Source organism: Episyrphus balteatus, chromosome 1, assembly GCF_945859705.1.
Source record: "Episyrphus balteatus chromosome 1, idEpiBalt1.1, whole genome shotgun sequence".
Lineage (NCBI taxonomy): Eukaryota > Metazoa > Arthropoda > Insecta > Diptera > Syrphidae > Episyrphus > Episyrphus balteatus.
Genome location: NC_079134.1, coordinates 149,882,282 through 149,904,770, shown reverse-complemented (window position 1 = coordinate 149,904,770; position 22,489 = coordinate 149,882,282). Strand labels below are relative to the sequence as shown.

Below are 22,489 nucleotides of genomic sequence, written 5' to 3'. Positions count from 1 at the left end.
TTCTGAGTGCACACTAGGAAATTTCAGAACTCAGAACTGTATTCTTTTCTTCTCCGATTTTGTCAATTGTGAACTTTTTTTGGTCATTTGTTAAGAAATTGTAATAAAAGTAACATTAAATGATACCTTTATTTAATAATATTATTCAATAAAATATAAAATAAATATGTATGTATATCTAAATTCTGTTGTAGAGTTCAATTTAACAATGCCACAGTCATTCCTACAACTGATAACACTGGTCAATATGGTTTTGCCACAAGAACCAAAATACATTTTTCTGACGGTTTTGGGGTTCTAAACTCGAATCCAAAGTCAAAAAAGTTTGGATAAAATGGCAAAAAACGTCATTTTGGCTGTTTTCGAGGTTATGTTGTTTAGGTTATGAAATTTGTGACGGTGGAAAGTCACAAAGAAATTTGTGAACTGGTTTCCTTCTTCAAAAACTCTTTAAATCTTTCCGATAGATATCTTTTTTATTAGCCGAGATATCTTATGATTAAATATGTCTTTGGCTCAAAAATAGCACCAACCAAATTTAACTTTTTTTTTTTGCCGCAAGAACCAAAATATACTTTTCTGAAGGTTTTTGGGGTGGGATTTTTTCATAACGGTAATATTTCAAAAACGGATGATTTCGGATTCGAGTTCAGCATTCCAAAAACCTTCAGAAAAGTATAATTGAATTCTTGTGGCAAAAAAAGTTCAATTTTGCTGACCAGTGTAAAATTGTTTTTAACTGAAGAGCAAGTACCTACGTTAAATCTAGTCGCACTTCGCACATATTATTTTATTAAAAAAAGAATAACAATAAAAGTTAAACATTTTTTACATCAGAAAACTTCAAAACTTCCTTAGTGCACATTCAGCGAGAAAAATTCGAACACACCTTGGAATTTGAAGTGGGCTGTCAAAAAACAATTCGTCATTCGACGTATTCTATAGGTCACCCTTTCTGTCCCATCCTTCAACTTCAAAGGATTGATTGACGCAAAGCACGCAATGGATTGAGCCCTTTGCATTTGATATTTTTTCGTTTAATTCTCAGAAATACACACTCAAAAACGTAGCTAGATATTTAGGTACCAAAACTTCAAACGCAACCCCTATCTCATCTCCCAAACAAATACTAAAAGAAATAATGACACATTACTTTATCCCTATTTATTTCCTGTACTTTGCCAAGATTCTGTATAAAATTATTAATGATAAAATCTAAATGATCTACACTTCTTTAAGGTTAGTTAGTTTTTAGTTAGTTTTTAACTTTAAACTTGTAATTTTTACTGAGAACAATTCCCTTCCACAAGTCTCCAACATAAATCGATTAAAAAATAAACACCCCAAATCAGTAATATTGTTTTACTTTTTTTTTTGTTAATTGCATTATTTCTTGCGAATCTACCTATCATCATTTTTATTCATATTTTTTTTCTTGGTAATCATTACCGATATCACTGTCAGAGGAAGATACCTGAGTTAAAAATTGTTGCTAAACATTTCTCTATAGGTATCTATCTAACTACCTGCGTCAATTTTCAATTCAAACCACCGCCACTCCTAGCAACGCAAGTACGAAAGGAAAGAGATCTCAACCCAACTGACAACATGAACATTTCTAACGGATACAAAAACAAAAACTAGGCACGGCATATACAACAGCTGAATCTAGTGACGCCCGTCACCGTCATCGACTTTAACCACGTCGCATCGCATACGATGATGATGATGGGTTGGGTGATTTTACATAAGAGTAAAATATATACAAACAAATACTCATCTACATTGCTTATACAGTGTGTCACAGAAGTTAAGATACATTTTTATATGTTTTAAAATTTCTTTAAAGAGTTGAAATGAAAGTAGGAATATATCATATTTAATTTATCATATTTATATAAACCGCTTTCCTTTTGAGATTCTTGACTACTCTTGAGTAGAAATCTAGTACAATAACTAGACATTAGTCCCGTTTCATTGGAGGTGCTAGTTTACTCATGAGTAGATCTAGTACTACAATTAACCCATGATCTTCTCTACTCGAGGAGATAGGAATGTGTAATTGTTGTACTAGATTTCTACTCACGAGTAAACTACTACCTCCAATGGAACAGGGCCGTAATGTTGATTGTAGTACTAGATCTACTTTATCATCTACTCATATGTAAGTATTATAATACGAGGTTAATATGTAAATTTTATGTGTATAAGCCGAGTTCCTATGGAGTTGCTAGAGTAGTCTTGAATAGAAATCTAGTACAATAAGTAAACATTCCTATCTACACGAGCAGAGGACCATGTGTTAATTGTACTACTAAATCTACTATTCATCAACTCAAGAGTGTCTACCACCTCCAAAGGAAAGCAGCTTTTGTTATTTCAAACTAAGTTTTGAAATAAAGTTTTATAAGATAAAGGTACTAGAAACCGGGAGAAAAAATATCATAACTAAAAAAAATTTAAACAAATAATAAAACTTGAAAAAAAAAATAAACTAAAAAAAAAAAGTATGTGTACTTCTGCGACACACTGTATTTGTCACAAACCAGATGGTTTTTTTTTTATTCATTTTGTGGAAGCAACACACACACAAACAGAAATTCAATGCGCATGACGTGTGTATGTATTCTTTTAATGACTGATTCTGCACACTACCATAATAAAGACACAAATATTATCAAGACAACGGACGCGACGAACGACGTGGTTGTAGTTTGCAGTAAATGACTTGGTGACGGCGTCATGTGAAAATTTTCATATTTTTAGTATTGCAGTCGAAACGAACGTAGTTGGTTTAGCGGCAGTTGAAGTTGATTTTATTTTCTAACGTGATCTTTTTTACAATAATTACTTTGCAAAACAATTAAAAAAATGTCCAAAAGAGAACCGGCAGGCAAGTTTACCCTTCATTTAGTTTTATTGAGACAACAAATTAATGTTTTTTTTTATTTATTCCTTTTTTGTTTTAAAAACTTCAGGTCAGTCGACGGAAATGAATTTCGAAGAAGCACTTATCGATGCAATACAACGGCATGAATGTCTGTTTCATAAAGATTCGATATTTTATCGAAAGAAAAATGTCAAACAGAAGGCATGGAACAAAGTGGCATCGGAGACAGGAGCTAGTGGTAATGATTTTGAATATTGTTTTTATAATATTTTGTTTTATTAGTATGAACCAGGGTTGTACAAAATAATTTTTTGAAGGCATTTGTTTTCCATTACAAATTAAAAAAAAATTAATTTTTTTTTATTACAAATAAAAATATTTTGCAATAAAAAAAAATGTTCTGCACTAAATATTTTTTTTTATAAAAAAATTAAATATTTTTTTTATTTTTTTATAACAAATATTTTTTTTTTATAACAAATATTTTTTTATAACAAATATTTTTTTTTTATAACAAATATTTTTTTATAACAAATTTTTTTTGTAAGAAAATATTTTTTTATAAAGAACAATATTTAATGAACACATTTTGCATTGAATTTTTTTTTTCATGCAGAAATTTTTTTATTTCCAGTAAAATTTTTTAAAGCAATATATTTTAATTGCAAAAAAATTTATTTTCAATACTAATATTTTCAGTTGCAATAACATTTTTTTTTATTTGCAATATATATTTTTTTAATGCAAATTTTGTTCAGTACCTATAAATATTTTTTTTTTTAATGCTAATTTTTTTTATTTGCAATAAGTATTTTTTTTTTTATTTCAAATGCATTTTTTTCAATTGATATTTTTTCAACCCTGGTGTGAACTTAGAAAAGCACTTTTCGCAAATCGAATAAGGAGAACCTAGTTTATTATTTTGTTGCTAATTAATTACGTCGGTTTTAATTTTTTTGCTCCGGTAATTTTTTTGTTTTTGAGTATTTCGCTCAGTTTATATGAACGTAGCGAATCCAAAATAAGTTAATATTTTGTTGGTGGATAATAACGTCAAATTTGATTTTGTAATCCGATAATTTTTGCTTCCTGAGTTTTTCGCTAAGTTTATATAAACTAAGCACATTCAAATTAAATTTATATTTTGTAAAAATTTTGGTGCTAATTAAAAAAAGAAAAGTTAAAATTTTTCAAAAAGAGAAAAAAAAAAAGAATACATTTTTCTTACTGTGTTTTTATTTTTGGTAACTCAGTAAAATTTTGCACTGTAGACAAAAACAAATGATTGCTAAGCAAAAATAAAAGTATTCGTAGATATTTAATAACAAATATCACTTAATTTCTATAGAATTAGATGTTTCGCTAGGTTCATATCAACTAAGCGGAACGAGGCAAATTGCAAAAATAATAGAGCAACAAAATAAAAGTTGCCGCAACTAATTAGCAACAAAATATAAATCTAGTTAGAATGCGCTATGTTAATGTAAACTTAGCGAAATATAAAAAAAAAAACAGCAAAAAATATGCACCTAGTTTGGATTCAATTCAGGGGGGTCCTTCGCTAAATTCATATTAACTTAGCGAAAATTTCCATAACTGCCGTAGCAAACAAATAGCAACAAAATAATAAATTACTCCCAATTCGATTTTGCGAAAAGTGTTTCGCTAAGTTAATACTCATTTTTGTTTGAATCTTATATGTACATATGTATTTTTTTTTAACAAAGTTAAAGAATGTCAACATCGTTGGAGATCTCTTCGTGATCGTTTTGTGAGAGAAACCAGAGCGAAAAGCCAATGCAAATGGAGATATATGAACCGACTTGTATTTTTAATGCCACATTTAGATTCACGGTAAATGATATTATTTTTAAAAGTGTTTGAATTGTTTTTATCATTAAATTAAAATTTTCTTTAGAGAAAGAAAAAGAAGTTCTACTGCTATTTGTAAAACTAAGAATGAAGGAGAAGAAGAAGAAGAAGAATCATGCAGTGAAACAGGTGGTTACGCTACCGTTGACTATGAATTAACACCGTCTTATTTAGAAGAATCTATAGATAATTCATTATTGACAGTACCCAAAATCAAAAAACCAAAATTGGAAAACAATATCGATGTTGAACAAGAAAAAATTGCAATCGTTTCTATTCCATCAATGCCGTCGGCGTATGTTTCGACGGAATTTTGCAATACGCCAGAAATGACAGCACCAACAACATCAAAGAAAATTACAACAAAAATTGAACCAAAAAGACGACGAGTAGATTCTCAAGAATATGATGAAAGGTTTGTTTGATTTTTATAATAATTTTTTTTACAAGAAAAAGATAAATTAAATGATATTTATTAGGTCTAGGAATTCATTCGAGTATGTTGAAGAATATGAAGATTTTGAAGAACAACCAAAGAAAACACCAACAAAAAGCAGAAATGAAGATTACTATAAAACTCTGGATAGTTATATGCTTCGACTTCCTCAAGATGTTCAAGATGATCTTAAAATTGAAATACTTAACAGAGTTTACAGCGAAATTAAAAAACAGTAATTTTGTCGAAATTTGAATTCATTTGAATGTTGTAAAAAAAAAAAAATAAATGTTGTTATAAAATGTAAAATTGATTAAATCTTATTTTTTCTGACTTGTTGATGACCAAAATATACTTTTCTGAAGCTTTTAGAGGCGTTGAACTGGAATCCGAAGTCAGAAATATTTTATCAGTCCTAAAAACTGTTTGATACTTTCCGGTTTTTCTATTATTTTCTGTTATTTGTATCTTAAGTTAAAGTAAATAAGTCAAAGACTAACTTTAACTTAGATGTTTCAGAATTTAAGAGACATCGGAAAGGTTTACATTTTTTGGGAAAAGAACAACAGTTCTGATAGACAACGGATATTTCTGACTTATGATTTGAGTTGATCAGCCCTAATGCTTTTAGAAAAGTATATTTTGGTTCTTGTGACAAAAAAAAAACATTTATTTTGCTGACCAGCGTAATCTGCCTTAACACGAGTTCCATTGGTATCGTAGATTACGAATAACGAAAAAACAATTATGTACACAGCCACACACAAAAAAAATGTTCTGACTTGGGGTTGCGACTATGTTATTCAGATTCGAAGTCAATTTTTTCAGGCTTCAAAGATATCCTCAAAAAATGTCAAAACCAAAAGTTCTTATTTGAGGGTGCAAATATGTTAGTCGTATGTTTTTTGGGTCGTTTAAACCGAATCCTTAATCTATTTTGCTGTATCACGTCAGGTTTTTGAGATATTCTCAAAAAATGTCAGATAAGAACTTTTTTTTGGTTTCGACATTTTTTGAGGATATTTTAAGAACCTGACGTGATACAGCAAAATGGACTTCGGATTCGGTTTTAGGGACCCAAAAAACATACGACTAACATATTTGCACCCCCAGATAAGAACTTTTGTTTTTTTTGGTTTTGACATTTTTTTGAGAATATCTCGGAAACCTGACATGAAAGGGCAAAATTGACTTCGAATCTGGATTCAGCGACTTAAACACTACGGGTGCTTTCTGCTTTCATAAATGCATGGTTGCGCAAGTCTGACGAATGCAAAGCTTTCATTAATGCAAATGACAAATGTCAGGTGTTCATAAATGTAATACGCAAATATTTGCAGCGCAAATGTGCAAATGAAAAAATTCCCATGCGCAATGAATTTTAACTGAAGAAAGAAGGAACATGACGTAAAAAATGGTAAAGCTTTCCTTTATTTCTCAGTTCTGTCAAAATTTTGATTGGAAATTCAAAATTCAAGTAAAAATAACAAAAATTAGCCGCGAATTTCTTGAATATAATAAATTTGTAAACATTAAGAGAAATGTAAAAAAAAGTTTTTTTTCTTAAAGGAAGTAATTGGTTTATTTTGGAGAAGAGGCTGAATTAAAACTTTAAACTTTTGAAAAATGACGCAAATCAGAAAAAGTGTTCATAAATTCTAAGTAAAATACATGCGCAAATAGTTTTTCTGACATTAGTACGATCGAAAATGACCGCATGTAAACAAAGCAACCATGCAATTATGAAAGCACCCTATATACATTGGCCGCTTTCTGCAAAACTACGAAAGTTAACATATTTTGTCTCGCTAGAGCAATTGGTTTGTAAAAAAAGAGTATGTAAATTGTTTTTCTCAAAATGCAAGCGTCAACAAATCTTATTTAGTGATGTTTGAGAAGCTGTATACAAAGAAAAATGCCCATATTAAAATTCGAAATTAGAGTTTGAAACATCCATTAAAAATAATTTTCAGATATTTTATTAAAAAAAAATATAAAAACATCCGTTCTCACGTAGTTCTAAAAAATAGCTGTAACCGAAAATTTAATTTTTTTTATTTTTGTTTTTCAGTGTTCCGGCTAGGAAAAGTAATAAAAGCATATCGTCCCGTTTCTGCTTGAACCTCGTAAGTAGATTTTTTTAAAAGATTTAATTTTCTGTTAAACATTGTTCTAAAACTTACAGAAATAATAGTTAAAAAGGTTTAAGTGTAGAAACAACTCAATCAATATGTCTTAAACATAACTTGATTTCCTTTTGTTCAATTCATATTTCTAATTTCAAGAAAAATTTATATTTCTTTTAAGAACTGAACAAAATTTGCTTTGTAGATACGTGGTTCACGCAGAAACGGGACGATATACAGGCTTTTGAATCTTAATAATAATAAGGTTAGGTTAAGTAGTAGTGGTTGTCAGGCAAATTATGCATTCTATTTAAATTCAACAAACCCTTTGAACGTTTCAAGTCTATACAAGGCCATATTTGCTTAGTAGCTAGTCAAGTATTACTCTGAGTCCAACTAAGGTTGGTTTTCTTTAAAGCGTTCTGCTTTAGCATAAGTTTGCATGTAGCGATAGGTATTCCTATATTTTTCCTTTCTGGTTGTAGAGGAGTGATTGTTCCTTGTTTGGCGAGTTCGTCTGCCCTACAATTGCCTGGAATGTCTCTATGTCCCGGCACCCATACGAGGTGAATGTAAACTGATCAGACATCTCCCTTAGAGATGTGTGGCAGTCGAGGACCGTGATTGAATTTGTAGTGACAGAGGCAAAAGATTTAATAGCTGCTTGGCTGTCCGAGAAGATCCGAATATCCGTATTGGATATTACGTTTTCACTGAGCCAAGAGAGAACCTCCTTTATCGCCAGAATTTCTGCTTGGAATACGCTACATTGGTCTGGTTGGTGGAAGAAAAGACTGAGATTCAGTTTTTTCGAGAATATTCCACTTCCTACACCTTCGTTGGTTTTTGAACCATCAGTATAGAAGTGTAAAGAGTAAATGTCTAAAATGCTACGGTCCTCCCATACAGTTCTAAAGAGAAATTATTATAATAACTCAAGTGATGTTCGAGTTTAAGTTTATCGCTTTGTCCAGTGCGGTCCACCAAACTACCATCCCGTAATGGTAAAGCTCAAAACATTTTTTTTTTCGTGGTCGGTACACCGAAAAACAAAACAAATATATTTAAAAATTTTTGTTGTTAGCTATTTCTAAGAACTATGTACGTGAAAACGGATATTTTTAAATTTTTTCTAATGAAATATCTGAAAACGAAAATAATGGAGCTTTCACATTCTATTTTCTAATTTTCTATTCGAAAATTTTTTTGACGCTTGCACTTTTTCTACTAGTGTATGTTCAAAACTACCATTTGAAAACAAATGGAAAGATATTATAGTTTTGAGAATGTTGGAGGAAAAAAAAAATAACTTGAATAATTCATTTGTAAAAGTGCCACTGCTGTCTTAACGGGACAAATACCCACTCTCTCACAGTATTGTTTTCTTGTTTTAATCCAACCTACATGCTTTAGCTTTTTGTTACATCTCATACGAATCACCCGTAACCCGTATAAAGTAACTATAAACATTATGTTAAGAAGTTTGAAGCTTGCAGACGACTTTGTTCTCGGTAAAATTTACACTTTAAAGAATATCAGCCTATAATAATTATTAGAATTATTCTAGATCAGTTTTCACTCCGGTAGAAAAATCTAAAATTGTTAATTTTATGAATTAGTAAAATTGTTTATTAATCTGGATCGTTTTGAAGTAATGGTTCTCTAAATGCCAAAGTTCAATTTAAAAAAAAAAAAAATGTTTTCCAAAATTTTGTATTTTCAAATTATGTTAATCCGGATTTCTTTAAACCTGTGTCGTACTGAATTTTGATAGGGAATTGCCTAATTTTCGTCCCCGCGTGTACAGAGACAAGTTTGGTATCAAATGAAAGGTAAAATTGAGCTTGTCATGTATGTGAAATATTTTCAAAATCATTCATGCCAAAGTTGAGATATTTAAGTTTGAAGTTGCTGACGTCAAAACCAAGATTTACGCTGATAAGTCTGACCTCAAAAATCGTCCTCCTTGCTTTGAATTGTTCCATTTTTGAAGCTTGTACCAGGAATTTTTAGGCTTTGTTCTCTTCTATATCAAAATTCACCTTTTCGAGTTTTTCCTAAAAGGTTCGTCTTCACTTACTAGAAGTTTCAATATAAATTGAATACTAATATGAAAATAAATGAAAAAATTAAATTCAAGGGAAAACCTAGAGCGAAACTTTTTCACATAATATAAAACATTTGGTTAAGGAACATTTTTATAACAGGATTTTTAGGCATATATTTAATTGCGGGCTTTGAGCGCGGGGACCGAATCAAGAAATTTCTTAACGAAAAAAACCTAATACACCAAAAACCACTCGGATTTTTCGGTGTATGAATATGGTAGGAGTGCCACAATTTTTTTTTTGTATTTCTTCTAGCTTATATTCGACGCTTTTGCTAGAAAAATTGTTTTTTTTTTTCATTAGGTAAAGGAATCGAAAACCAAAAATACTCTTCACAATGGAAGCTTGTAGTTTTGAAGGTATTATTTTATTGCTTACAGTTACAGTAGTAACATTAAAAAATAATAATAATATAAACATACATATAATAATAATGGGTTAACCATTTTTTATTATCATTATCACGTCACCGATGTTAATCATGTTTTTCCAAAGCTTTGAGGGTATTGCGTTTGACCCAAGAGCCTCACTAAGCGCAAGTTGACTTTGCGCATTTTTAATGGTCTACTTAAATAAAATCTGTGTTAAAATAAAAGTTTAAATAAGAAGGAGATCTCTTCTTGTCTCAAAACTCTAAGGGGACATCTACGCGTTTCACTATAAAGTTTTTACTTTAGTTCGATTTTCATGTTTTTTTTTTTTATGTTTCGTTTATTTTCAGCGTTATAAAATCAACGAATTTATCGAAATATGACACGTCAAATGCCAATTGACAAATTTCAATCTAACATCAACCTCGCTACAATAAAAATATACAAGTGAAAAAAGCACATCTGACAGTAATTTCAGTAATTTAACTGCAAGATCCCCTCTCATTCGGCGAGTTCAGCCACCGAGCCAACCAGCAGGCCTACTGTGGCTATGGACTCAAGACATTTTTGTCAAGGATTTTTTTTTTTTTTTTTTTTTCAAAAAATTGATGTTCAGGAATTTAAAAACCAATTATCTATCCCTAGCGTAGGTAAAAACCCAGAAATCGAAGCGTCAAAAGTGATTGATACAGTTTTTTTTATAAACTGATTAAAACTTCTGAAATCTTGGTTTTACCAGGATTCAGAATAATTTACAATACCAAAAGCATTGTGCATAGTACATTGATTTATTTTTTAAGTGATTACAAATAAAAAATTGAAGTCTATTAAATTCGTGGTTCGACATGAAATCATAATAATTGGCGCCCAATGTGGATCCCGAATTAGAAATAGTCTATTCACATTGTTGCCCCACACTCGGTCCAAGCAGATGGAATAGCAACAATTTCAAAACATTTGATCTCTTAAAGATTTGATGAACTCAAAAAATGTATGTACTCGTATCAGTTATTCAACATGACCATCTACATGAACACAGTTAGAAGCAGTCATTAAAAGTGACGCGTTTTATCATAAAAGATAATCATTCTTTGGAAGTAAATTGTTGAGTGGACACGTATTATTCCTTCAATATATTCATTACGGTGGGTGTGGATAAGTTTATTGAAAGTGTTTGTTTCAGATCATACCAGTTGGAGGAAGCCGACGTAAATATGTCATGCAGTAGTAGTACCTTAAATATTAATAAAAATATATATAGTGAATTTGTCATTAAAAAAAACTAAGATAAGACTTCGACCAAATTGAAGTCGAAAACGACAGAGAAAATTTGTAACAACATTTTGTAAAAACTCTTGCAGTTTTATTTGTTTAGTTGTTTTTTTTTTTTTTAACATTTGATTGTGTATTATTCTTTATTTAATTGAATTAAAATATATATAGTGAATTTGTCATAAAAAAAAAACTAAGATTCACTATTGTGAATTTTTAATATTAAAACTTCGCGCCATTTCGACCTTCATTATTCTGTGGATGAAATGCATTAAATATAAATTCAGGAATTTCATAAGTGAATAGTAATAGTGTGAAGCAGTAAAGTGGGAGAGCTATCATCTTATTCGTGATCATGGACGACGTAGATAACCAAGATGAAGAATTTCATAAGTGAAAAGCAAATACAAATTGCTTATTTTTGATATCATTGATTTCTGGCTTGTAGATTAAATATTTTTTTTTTTGGTCTTATTGAATTTTTCACCAAAAAAATACAAGATGAGAGGAAATAGAAATCGAAATTATCAGTTTAACAAATGATACCAAATGATACGACAGAGAAAATCTGTCTGTAATAACATTTTTTAAAACTCTTGCAGTTTTATTTGTTTAGTTGTTTTTTTTTAACATTTGATTGTGTATTATTCTTTATTTAATTGAATTAAAATATATAGGTATAGTGAATTGGTTATTAAAAAAAACTAAGATTCACTATTGTGAATTTTTAATATTAAAACTTCGCGCCATTTCGACCTTCATTATTCTGTGGATGAAATGCTCATTAAATATAAATGCAGGAATTTCATAAGTGAATAGTAATAGTGTGAAGCAGTAAATTGGGAGAGCTATGATATTATTCGTGATCATGGACGACGTAGATAACCAAGATGAAGAATTTCATAAGTGAAAAGCAAATACAAATTGCTTATTTTCTATAATAAATGCTTTCAATACTTCAAAAAAAGTATTTTTGATATCATTGATTTCTGGCTTGTAGATTAAATATTTTTTTTTTGTCTTATTGAATTTTTCACCAAAAAAATACAAGATGAGAGGAAATAGAAATCGAAATTATCAGTTTAACAAATGATACCTGAAAATCCAAAGTTATTATGAGTGCTTAGAAAACTGTTATATATGGAATTGAACTCATCAGCCAAATAAATCACAGGCACTTGCTAATCCAACTCTGTAATATATACGACCACTTCCTCGAATGCCCAAGTAAAAGTACAGAGAGAGAGAAAGCAATTAGTTGAAGGAATCAATCAAGGAAATAGCAGTCGATATTAAGATCTCCTGCTGTGCGGATGCGTGTGTTATTGGCGAGCTGATAAATTTCAATCTATTACTTTAATTAAAAAATATATTCTACGAGTAAAATGTTATTGTAAAATTAGATCAAAATTTCGTAAACACAAAAACTAAATTAGTTCAAAATTTCGTAAACACAAAAACTAGAAGTAATGTAAAATAGTATTTTTGTTTTTTATAAAATAGAAGAACTTTGATTATGCTACATAAAAGTCACTGAAGAAGTTTTACTACTTCAAAGTTATTTGTTCATTACTTTGATCACAAAACAAACGAAACAAATATGTTAACGAACTCAAATAACAATAAAAATATGAAGATTACAGGTAAAAGTACCTACTAACCAGTCTCTCATGGAAAAAAATGCCTTTCAAAGAAGATGGGCTCTTTTAAGTTCCTTTGATTTCCGTATTGAGTGAAAATTAATAAGACTTTTCTAATCAACAAATCAGTGCGCTTAGTTGATGACAACCAAAAAAGTTCGCAGTGAAAACAATTATTTTCAAAAATTCATGGCTAAGGAATCACTACCTTGAGCACATGCACAGAATGCACACACAAGTACACAGAGCAATCAGTTGAATGAATTAATCAAGCAGATATCAGTCGATATTAAGATCCCTTGTTGTGCGGGTGCGTGTATTGGCAAGCTGGTGAATATTTATGTAAAATTGGATCAAAATTTCGTAAACACAAAAATAAGAAGTAATGTTTTATAGGTCTCGAAGCGGACCAAATAACAGTGATAATGTCTTAACTGACAATGTTTGGGTAATTGTAAATTGTAAAATTGTAAGTTGTAAAATTCTTTGAAAGAATCGACAGTAAGTAAAAGTTCAGTGAAATGTAAAACAGAATGTTCTGTAAAGTGATTTAAGAAGGAAATATGATGTTCTCACATCTTACAACAAAATAAGTGCAAGTGAAGTTCCCAAAAATCTGCAATATCATGAAAACAACAGATTAATTGAGACTCTTTGGTTGGACAGGCATAGCAAGTGGTCCAAAATGCAAAAGATAAATACAATTTCAGGAACGTTATAAGTTATAACCTTTTATTGATTCATAAATATTGCATATCAACAGAATTCATCAACGGTTGTCCGTTCTGCATCAAGTCTATTTTGAAACTTGTGAATACACTGTGAAATGCCCAGGGGCACATTGGCAAATTTGTAGAAAGAGAAAAAGAAAAAAATGCGTTCTCGTAATAAGCGTAGGCTTTAGTGTGTAAATTAATGAGAAAAGGATTTCCATACACAAATCATTTGTTTCTCATCAAAATCTAAAAGACTTCGGTTTCTCGGATTTGCAAACGCAAAGGAATGCAGTTCATTCCATTACGTAAATTGATATGATATTTATTTATTTATATTATGGGGCCCGAGCAAGGACTGTGTCAAATAAAATTTAAAAATAGTGGTGAAATTGGTAGTGGTGAATATTTCATGTTTTTTTTATTCATTCTAAATTTTTTAATTTTTGATTTTTCTTCTTGGTTAGAGAATTCCTTGAAGAATAAAGAAATTCAGTTAATAGTTTTTGTCTTCTTTTGTGGGCCAAATGTGAGTCCCAATAATGTTGATGGTTTTTATCGGCTTGTTAAATTTTGTTTTATTTTCCTAAGACCTGATCGTCTCCCAAAAATACGAGAAAGTCTTCGAGTATGCGACATTTATTTGCATTTTTGTAAAAACTCTTGCAGTTTTATTTGTTTAGTTGTTTATTTTTTATTAGCAGAAGTAACACCCGCTACTTTTGAAACGTTAAATATTAATTTGTATTTTTTTTCTGGTTATGAGGAACTAACAGTTTCTCACATATTTATCTTAAACATAAGAAGAGTGATGCCAATTGATAATAATATTTGTCCTCAATCATTAAGAGAATATTCAAATTGAGTTATATTTTTCTTATTAACTGGAACTCTCTATTGGTTTGAATATTGGTTTTCCTAGAGTTCAGAATAATTTACAATAACTCGTACGATAGTACAGTGATTTAGTTTTTTTTTTTTTTCATGAAGTGGAGTGATGTCAAAATTAAAACTAATAATAACAAAAAATTGCCTTAAACTTTTATATGACAATGGTTCATTATTCTGTAGATGGATTTTCCATTAAATATAAATGCAATAATTTATTTAGTGAAAAACAAATACTAATTCCTTATTTTCTATAATATTATATCTTCGATAGTTTAAAAAAAGGTATTCTTGTTATCACTAATTCCTGGTGAGTAGATCAAACATTTTTTTTTCTGTTGATGTGCTACATTAAAATGGACTTATTACCAAAGCATACAAGATGCGAGGAAAACGAATAAAAATTCGAAATCTATAGTTTAACAATAAATACCAGAAAATATTAAATATATTATGAGTGTTTAGAAAAATGTTATATCGAACTGCATTTGGTATCGAAACATGAATAAATTCTTTGTAATAGAAATAGAAAAAGCAAAGAGAGAAAGAAATCTGTTGAATGAATCAATCAAGCAGATAGCAGTCGATATTAAGATCTCCTGCTGTGCAGGTGCGTGTGTTATTGATGAATTTGACATTAATTTGCAAAGTATATTCAATGAGTACAATATTTTTGTAAGATATTAGATCAAAATTTCGTAAACACAAAAACAAGAAGTAATGCAAAATTGTATTTTTGTCTTTAAAAATTAAAAGACTATGTCAGCAGTGGTGAAGAAAGCATAAAAGCGAAACTACATTATCAGAATATCAGTTTAGTTTATAGTTTATTTTTTTATAGTTTATGCAGTAAATTTTTTTGTACCTATACAATTAAGTATGTAGACACAAAGTAATTTTTACTTTTTATTTATTTATAATTTCAGATTGTTTTTAGTGATTTTTGTAAAAGATAGCTGGGAATACGATAACACACGTTCCTTAAGCATAGTCAAGTGAATAAGGTAACAAGTGGTTATTGAGTTATTGAAACAGAATTGCTTAGCAAATTCTTGGTATTGATGATGGCGGAAGTGTAAGTCAACAGGATTTAAAATGCAACATACACTTTATAAATATTTTGTTTACAGTTTTTAAACATCGCAAACACGAGCCATCGAACTCGCTATGAGAAAAACTGAAAATTAGTGAAAAGGAAATTAAATAACATTTACAGTTTGTGTGAGTAAAACAACGATTTAGAAAGACATGTTTCTACAATCTACATATTTATGACAATTGTCTTTTCACACTTAGCTCTCAACGAAAACGACAAAACAGGTTGGAATTTTGGAGTCGCACGAGGTTAAGTCTCGATTTTTGATGATGAAAAGCATATGCATTATGCATAAAAGCATTCAAGTTAGTTAAGTGTTTGTTTAATTCTTTTTTTTTTTGTAAGTTAATGGGTTTATTCTGCAACAAAAATTTAACAAACTTTATCGACTCGAGCGATTTTTTTTTTTTTGAAATATGTAAACCAAATTTATGGAACTTCATGCTATTATTTTCAAATGAGAAAATATAGTTATTTAATCTAGTACATTTCCAGAATTAAAAGAATTCTATTCTTATTTGACTAAGCCAGTTATATGGAGAGTGTAAAAAAGTACAAGAACATCAATATTAGTACTCACAAGCCACAGTACACATAATAAGGTAATATATTCCGTCAAAATTTGTTTGTCAAAAATGGGCACCAATCTGTCAGGTCGGCCTTTAATTTTTATATTTCAATCGCAGTAAACAGGAAATTTGTTTTTGTTTTAATTTATAAAATGTCATTTAAAAATATTATACATTGAAAAATAACAAATTTTCTTCGTGTTTCATCGCGGAAAATGATAAATAATTGTTTAAAAATTAGTGGTGTGCGTGGTTTATCGGTTTTTGTGCGTTTTTCGTCGGTATTTTAAACAATCAAGAATTCGGTAGCTGACATTGGTCGCCAAAGTGTCATGTTTTGACAATCTGGCGACCAATGTCAGTTCGGAATATATTACCTTTTTATGTGTACTGTGCTCACAAGCACCTGTAGATGATTTAAACAAACAAACAAACCTTAATATGCGAACACTTATAAAATGTCACAAAAACTATCAAAATTAATGGTAAAAATGTACAATATTTCTTGTATACATTATTTCATAATTATCGCAAAATTAATTTATTTGATATCAAATGCCAATGTATATTCTGGCTATGTATTGCAAGTTTGAAAGAACAGAGAGTTCAAATTTCAGTTATTAGTTCAGTTGTTTTTGAAATTAAAAAAAAAAAAATGTCAGCCAACTACAATTGGACAATTGAAAAACAAAGTTGAGAAGAAAAAGAAAAGAGAAAGATGGAGATGAAGAACGAAAAATGGAAGGAGGAAACACCGATTGCAATCCTGCAGCCAAACGAGGTTTAGTTTCGATTTGTGATGATGAAAAGCATACGCTTTAAAATGCATTCAAGTTAGTTAAGTGTTTGTTAAATTCGTTTTTTTTTGTGTTAAATTGTTACAAATTTGTATTGACTAGAGTGAGGTTTTTTTTAAGTGTTTAAATCAACTTCATACGGTTTAACATCAAAGTGTTATTCTAGTCCTTTTAGTTTCAAATGAGAAAGCATAGTTATGCAATGTAGTACAATTCCAGAATTACTCTATTCTTATTTGCCTTAGACAATTGTATGAAGAGTGTAAAAAAAATACAAATTTGTATTGACTAGAGTGAGGTTTTTTTTAAGTGTTTAAATCAACTTCATACGGTTCAACATCAAAGTGTTATTCTAGTCCTTTTAGTTTCAAATGAGAAAGCATAGTTATGCAATGTAGTACAATTCCAGAATTACTCTATTCTTATTTGCCTTAGACAATTGTATGGAGAGTGTAAAAAAAATACAAGAACATCAATATAAGTTTTATTTGTTAAGTTGTTTTTTCCTAATTCCATTCATGAAATTGAGTATTCGGGGTATTTTCAAAGAGTGTAAATTATCCTCTTCGACCTGGTGTTTGAATCTTGTGCATTGCAACTACCCAGGATTCTTTTTCGTTACAACTTGTGTGTGGAAATACTCCCCGAAAATGGAACAATTGATATTCCTCAAAGATGTAGACCACTTCAATGCCAGATACATATGGAAACAAATTCAATCTATTTGATGTGAAATAAAATTTATACCTATTATTTTTTTTTTTGTTATTTGAAGTAATTTTACTACTATTACATTTATGGTCGAAGATATCGAGCGATCAACGAATATCAAAAAAAAAAAAAAATCCAACGTAGGACTTATTTTTTAAGCTTTGGGACAATTGCTAATTATAATTATGAATATAATCTTAAATAATTTATGTAGCCTGTGTGGCACAAAGCAACATCATTGAAGACAACCCAAGTAGATTAGTATAGATTTTTTTATAACATTTTATAATATAAATGCCGCTTGGAAGTTTCAAAAAACAGTGTTGGCGGAATTTATTAAATAGAGAAGAGATCAGTTCTTGGGCGATGGCTACATCACTCCAGTTACTAATGTTTTTTTTTTTTTTTTTAAGAAATTGTAATAAGTTATTATTATATTTCTGTAAAAGAAATCACTACAAATATAAACCCAAAATATTTGTTTTTTATTTATTAAGAAATTGGCGCCCGAGCAGGGCATCATTAAGAGAACAGGTGGTATATAAGAGCATACTGTTCATTCCTCAGCTATCTAGGACCTTCTTAAAGAGCTATATTTTTTTAGATTTTTCAAGTGATGAGTGAGAAATGGCAAAAACTGGCAACATTGAAACTGTCCTTAAAAAGTTATTACTTTCTTTAAATAGTGGACACAAATCGGACGTAAGCAATGAGAATGCACAAAAAAAGAACTCTTGCTCTCCATCCCCATTGTATCCAATACATCAGATCTTGATAATGTGAAATTTCTACAAACCGAGTAACATTATTGAAACAAATGTTGCTGGAAGTGTTGCTATAATCAACAACAAAGATGTGGATTCGGACTCTAAAAATCTCAACTACAGCCAGCTTATAAAGCAAGACAAAATTAAATACAAGTGATGTTTATTTTAAATTTGTAAATTAATAAGTGTTTTCTTAAAAAGTGAATATGTTAACATAATTTTTTAACTAAATTTATTATTAATATTGCTTTTATTTATCCTTACAGTTTTTTTTAAGCTTTCAAACGTTGTAAAGGCTTCTAAATAAGCTTATTTGTTGTTGCTTTTACTTTTCTGTGAATGTGTTAGTGGCGTCACTCTAATTGGTGATTTTTCTAATTTTATTTATTTTTTTATTTGTAGGTAACATTTATTACTTTATGTGTGTTATAGAATATAAATTAAAACAAAGTGACAGGTTATTATATAATACTCTTGTTTGTGACAACATTTATACGACATTTCCGATGTATTTAACAATAGACTTTAAAAATAAAAAGTGAGTATGCTGAACATAACAATTCAGCTATAAATTCCTTGCTTAGTCCCACTAAGAAAACAAATGACGTGAAAGGTGTGTTTAAAGATTGTCTATTGAGAAAAAACATAGTGTTGTTGCAATGCTGACTGAAACAAATTTTTGCTTTTTTTGTTCTATCTATCGTACTTAATTAACTTTATACTCTTACAAGAGATGAACTTAACAATATAGTTAAGAAAAAATTACCGGTTATTATACAAGTTAATGCTAAGACCTATTTTCGTTTACTATAACTATATTCTGCGTTCACCAACAGAATCTATATGGGAACAAGTCTAGAAGAAACAAGAACTGAAAAGTGCATTACGTTTAATTCTATTTATTTATTGTTTAAAGTTTTTCAAAGTTTTTTTTTCAGTTTTTTGACATAATAGACCAGTGCCGATGCCTTCAAAAACATTAAAAAGTACAAAAAAATCAAAGTAGGATGAAACCCATTGGAAAAGGAGGGGAATATGATAAGAATGAAAGGAAAAATAAATTACGGGCAAGCCGAGTTCGGGAAGTGGGTGGGTTGAGTTTTTAGTGGTAAAAAATGGTATATCTCGATTTCCGGCAAAACTACAAATCCTATAGAAAAAAGTTGTATGGAAAAGTTGTAGGTAATAAAAAGATCTACAACTTTTGCATCAACAATTTTTTCACATAACCTCAAAATTTATGTGAAAAATTCAAAAAACCGAGTTTTTGATTTTTTATTTTTATCTTTTTCAAAAACAAAAATTTTTCTACAAAATTTGGTGAAAACTTACCTTATTATGTCCCAAATACACTGTAATTAATTTGATTTAAAATATTAATTTGTTCACCTTATTTTGACTTAATACCAAAAAAACACCCTAATTTTCAATCGAAAATTCACGTGTCAAAATATCAGCTTTTTTCAAAAAGTCGGTGGGCATTTCGTTCGTTAAAATGTCTATTTTCTGATGGTGTACAAAAAATTGTACATTAGTATACTATAGAACATGTTCTAGTAAAATTCAAAAAATGAAAAAAGCTTGAATTCGAAAAAAATTTTTTATCATTGTTTACAATTTTGGCCTATTTATTCAAATTTACACTTTAATTATTCAAAAAACGTAAGATTTCATGTAACATTGATTAATCTTACGTTTTTTGAGTAATTAAAGTGTAAATTTGAATAAATAGGCCAAAATTGTAAACAATGATAAAATTTTTTTTTCGAATTCAAGCTGTTTTCATTTTTTGAATTTTACTAGAACATGTTCTATAGTATACTAATGTACAATTTTTTTTACACCATCAGAAAATAGACATTTTAACGAACGAAATGCCCACCGACTTTTTGAAAAAAGCTGATATTTTGACACGTGAATTTTCGATTGAAAATTAGGGTGTTTTTTTGGTATTAAGTCAAAATAAGGTGAACAAATTAATATTTTAAATCAAATTAATTACAGTGTATTTGGGACATAATAAGGTAAGTTTTCACCAAATTTTGTAGAAAAATTTTTGTTTTTGAAAAAGATAAAAATAAAAAATCAAAAACTCGGTTTTTTGAATTTTTCACATAAATTTTGAGGTTATGTGAAAAAATTGTTGATGCAAAAGTTGTAGATCTTTTTATTACCTACAACTTTTCCATACAACTTTTCTATAGGATTTGTAGTTTTGCCGGAAATCGAGATATACCATTTTTTACCACTAAAAACTCAACCCACCCACTTCCCGAACTCGGCTCGCCCGTAATTTATTTTTCCTTTAATTTTCATCATATTCACCTCCTTTTCCAATGGGTTTCATTCTACTATGATTTTTTTTGGTTTCAAAATTTATCGACCCTGGTCTATAAAACATTAAGAAATCAAAAAGTGAAGATGCTGAAAATAAAAATTCATCTAACAATTCATCACTAATCTTTACTACTGAAGCAAAGAAAGAGAAAAAAGGAAAAACCGTTAAGGATGAAGCAGAAAAATTCATTCATTAAGCAGGTAGTTTCGTAACATACGTTCAAAATCCTGCTCACACACAAGAACTTTTTTCTTCTCGCCATCCAAAAAAAGAATAGTGATTTGAAATAAAAAAAAGTTAGCAGTTGAAAGCGAGACACAGTGGAATAAAAATATTATATTTAAAAAAACAAATGTCGGCAAGTGTGCTGCTTAGCCTTTTAGATGACTAGGACATGTGGAGCGCATGAACACCAATGCACCAACCCGTCCAATTATCGTGCCCAACTCCAATGGGCAACGTGGAAGAGAAAGACCTCATTTTAAATGGCGCGTTCAATCAAAGATCAATCTCAACCAACTTGCGCAATTGCAGACAGCTATCTAGGGACCGAGCTGACTAAAGTCGCTTGTTGTTGATAGATTTTTAAAAAAAATCTAAAAATGTAGGTCCTGAATATAATAATTCAGCGTTTAAAGATATGTTTACAGTAGTGAAAACAAAATGGTGAATATTTAAAGGAATGTACAAATTTAAAAGTGCGTTGGTTTATAATAAACCAATTACCATTAATCTTTAATGATTTCATTATTTTTAATAAAATCTTCAAGTGTTTATAAGTATGCAAAAGAAATTTTTAAGAAATCTTTTAATTTTTTCTCGAATTTTTTTTTTTAAGAAAACATGTAGGTACTTATTACCTACTTATTATGAGTAGAAGTTCATTTTAAATTAAACGGATTTCATTTATTTTAATAAGAAATCTTATTGTTTTAAGCAGATGGCATTAAAAAATGACATCATCATATTTTAAAATGCCTTATTTTTCTTCGTTTAAATCTAACGTGTGAAGAAGGATATACCTTAGGTTAATCAGTGCACTAAGATCTCAAAAATTAATTTAGAAGAAAAACCTTATTTGCATCAGTTTATTAAAATGTCTTTAGTTCGAAATCGACAAATTCTAGTTAGTGAAAACCAATATCGAATGAAGAGACTTTCGGGCTATAATAATATAGAGCTATCAAAATATCTTTGTCACACTCAAGCAGTCGAAAGACGCATTAAACAGATGTTAGTGACAGTGGAAGATATTGTTGACGAACGTACAAGTTTCCGCAAGGAATAATATATTTATCCATGTTTGTAAGATGCTTGTTTAAAGATATCGTCACCCATAGTCGTTTCATAGGTGCAGTGAACCATACAAAAAATAACTGAAAACCGTGCAACTGGTCTAACTTTCGACCAAAGTGAAGATACATATTCATCAAAACAAAACCAGTGTCGAATTACAGACTTAATATATGTAAAATAACTATCTAACTTTCTATCACCATGATCATTACAAAAAACCTCTTCCCGAAATTTTACATTGGTCTCATTATTTTGAAACCATAATTGTCTACCATGTGTGAATTGTATACATGCCTTTTTTTCTCCTTCAAATATTTGTTTGAATGTATGAAATATTTGACTTTCCTGAATATCTGGTTTCAAAAAAATTCTAGCATGAACCATTTTTTTCAATGATTTTTGAAAAATATAAGTAGTTTGAGGAAAATAAACATTTGTGTTCACATTGTTGAAAAAAAATAAACTATTATTCGTATTGAGCTTAAATTTGAAGGACTTTTTCTTTATAACAAGAACTATCATATTACACCATTGATATTTATTCATTAATTTCTACTCAAATTTGAATGTTTTTGATGTGCTGTGTTCGAATGCGAAGT

General features: G+C 29.5%; 1 protein-coding gene across 1 annotated transcript; it reads left to right on the top strand.

The window, feature by feature from the left end:
- The first annotated feature begins 2,735 nt into the window (after positions 1 to 2,735).
- Positions 2,736 to 5,463, top strand: LOC129906669 (uncharacterized). The gene is made up of 4 exons (XM_055982536.1): positions 2,736 to 3,128; positions 4,618 to 4,744; positions 4,809 to 5,177; positions 5,242 to 5,463. Exons 1-4 carry the CDS (start codon positions 2,936 to 2,938, stop codon positions 5,435 to 5,437), a joined length of 885 nt encoding a protein of 294 aa, XP_055838511.1. The 5' UTR covers positions 2,736 to 2,935; the 3' UTR covers positions 5,438 to 5,463.
- The last annotated feature ends 17,026 nt before the right edge of the window (positions 5,464 to 22,489 follow it).

Bases quoted from the DNA above. Each gene is read 5' to 3' on its own strand.
- LOC129906669 (XM_055982536.1), top strand. From the start codon at position 2,936: ATGTTTTTTTTTATTTATTCCTTTTTTGTTTTAAAAACTTCAGGTCAG. The intron at 3,129-4,617 runs GTAATGATTTTG...TTTTTAACAAAG, and splicing joins ATCGGAGACAGGAGCTAGTG to TTAAAGAATGTCAACATCGT. The intron at 5,178-5,241 runs GTTTGTTTGATT...GATATTTATTAG, and splicing joins TCTCAAGAATATGATGAAAG to GTCTAGGAATTCATTCGAGT.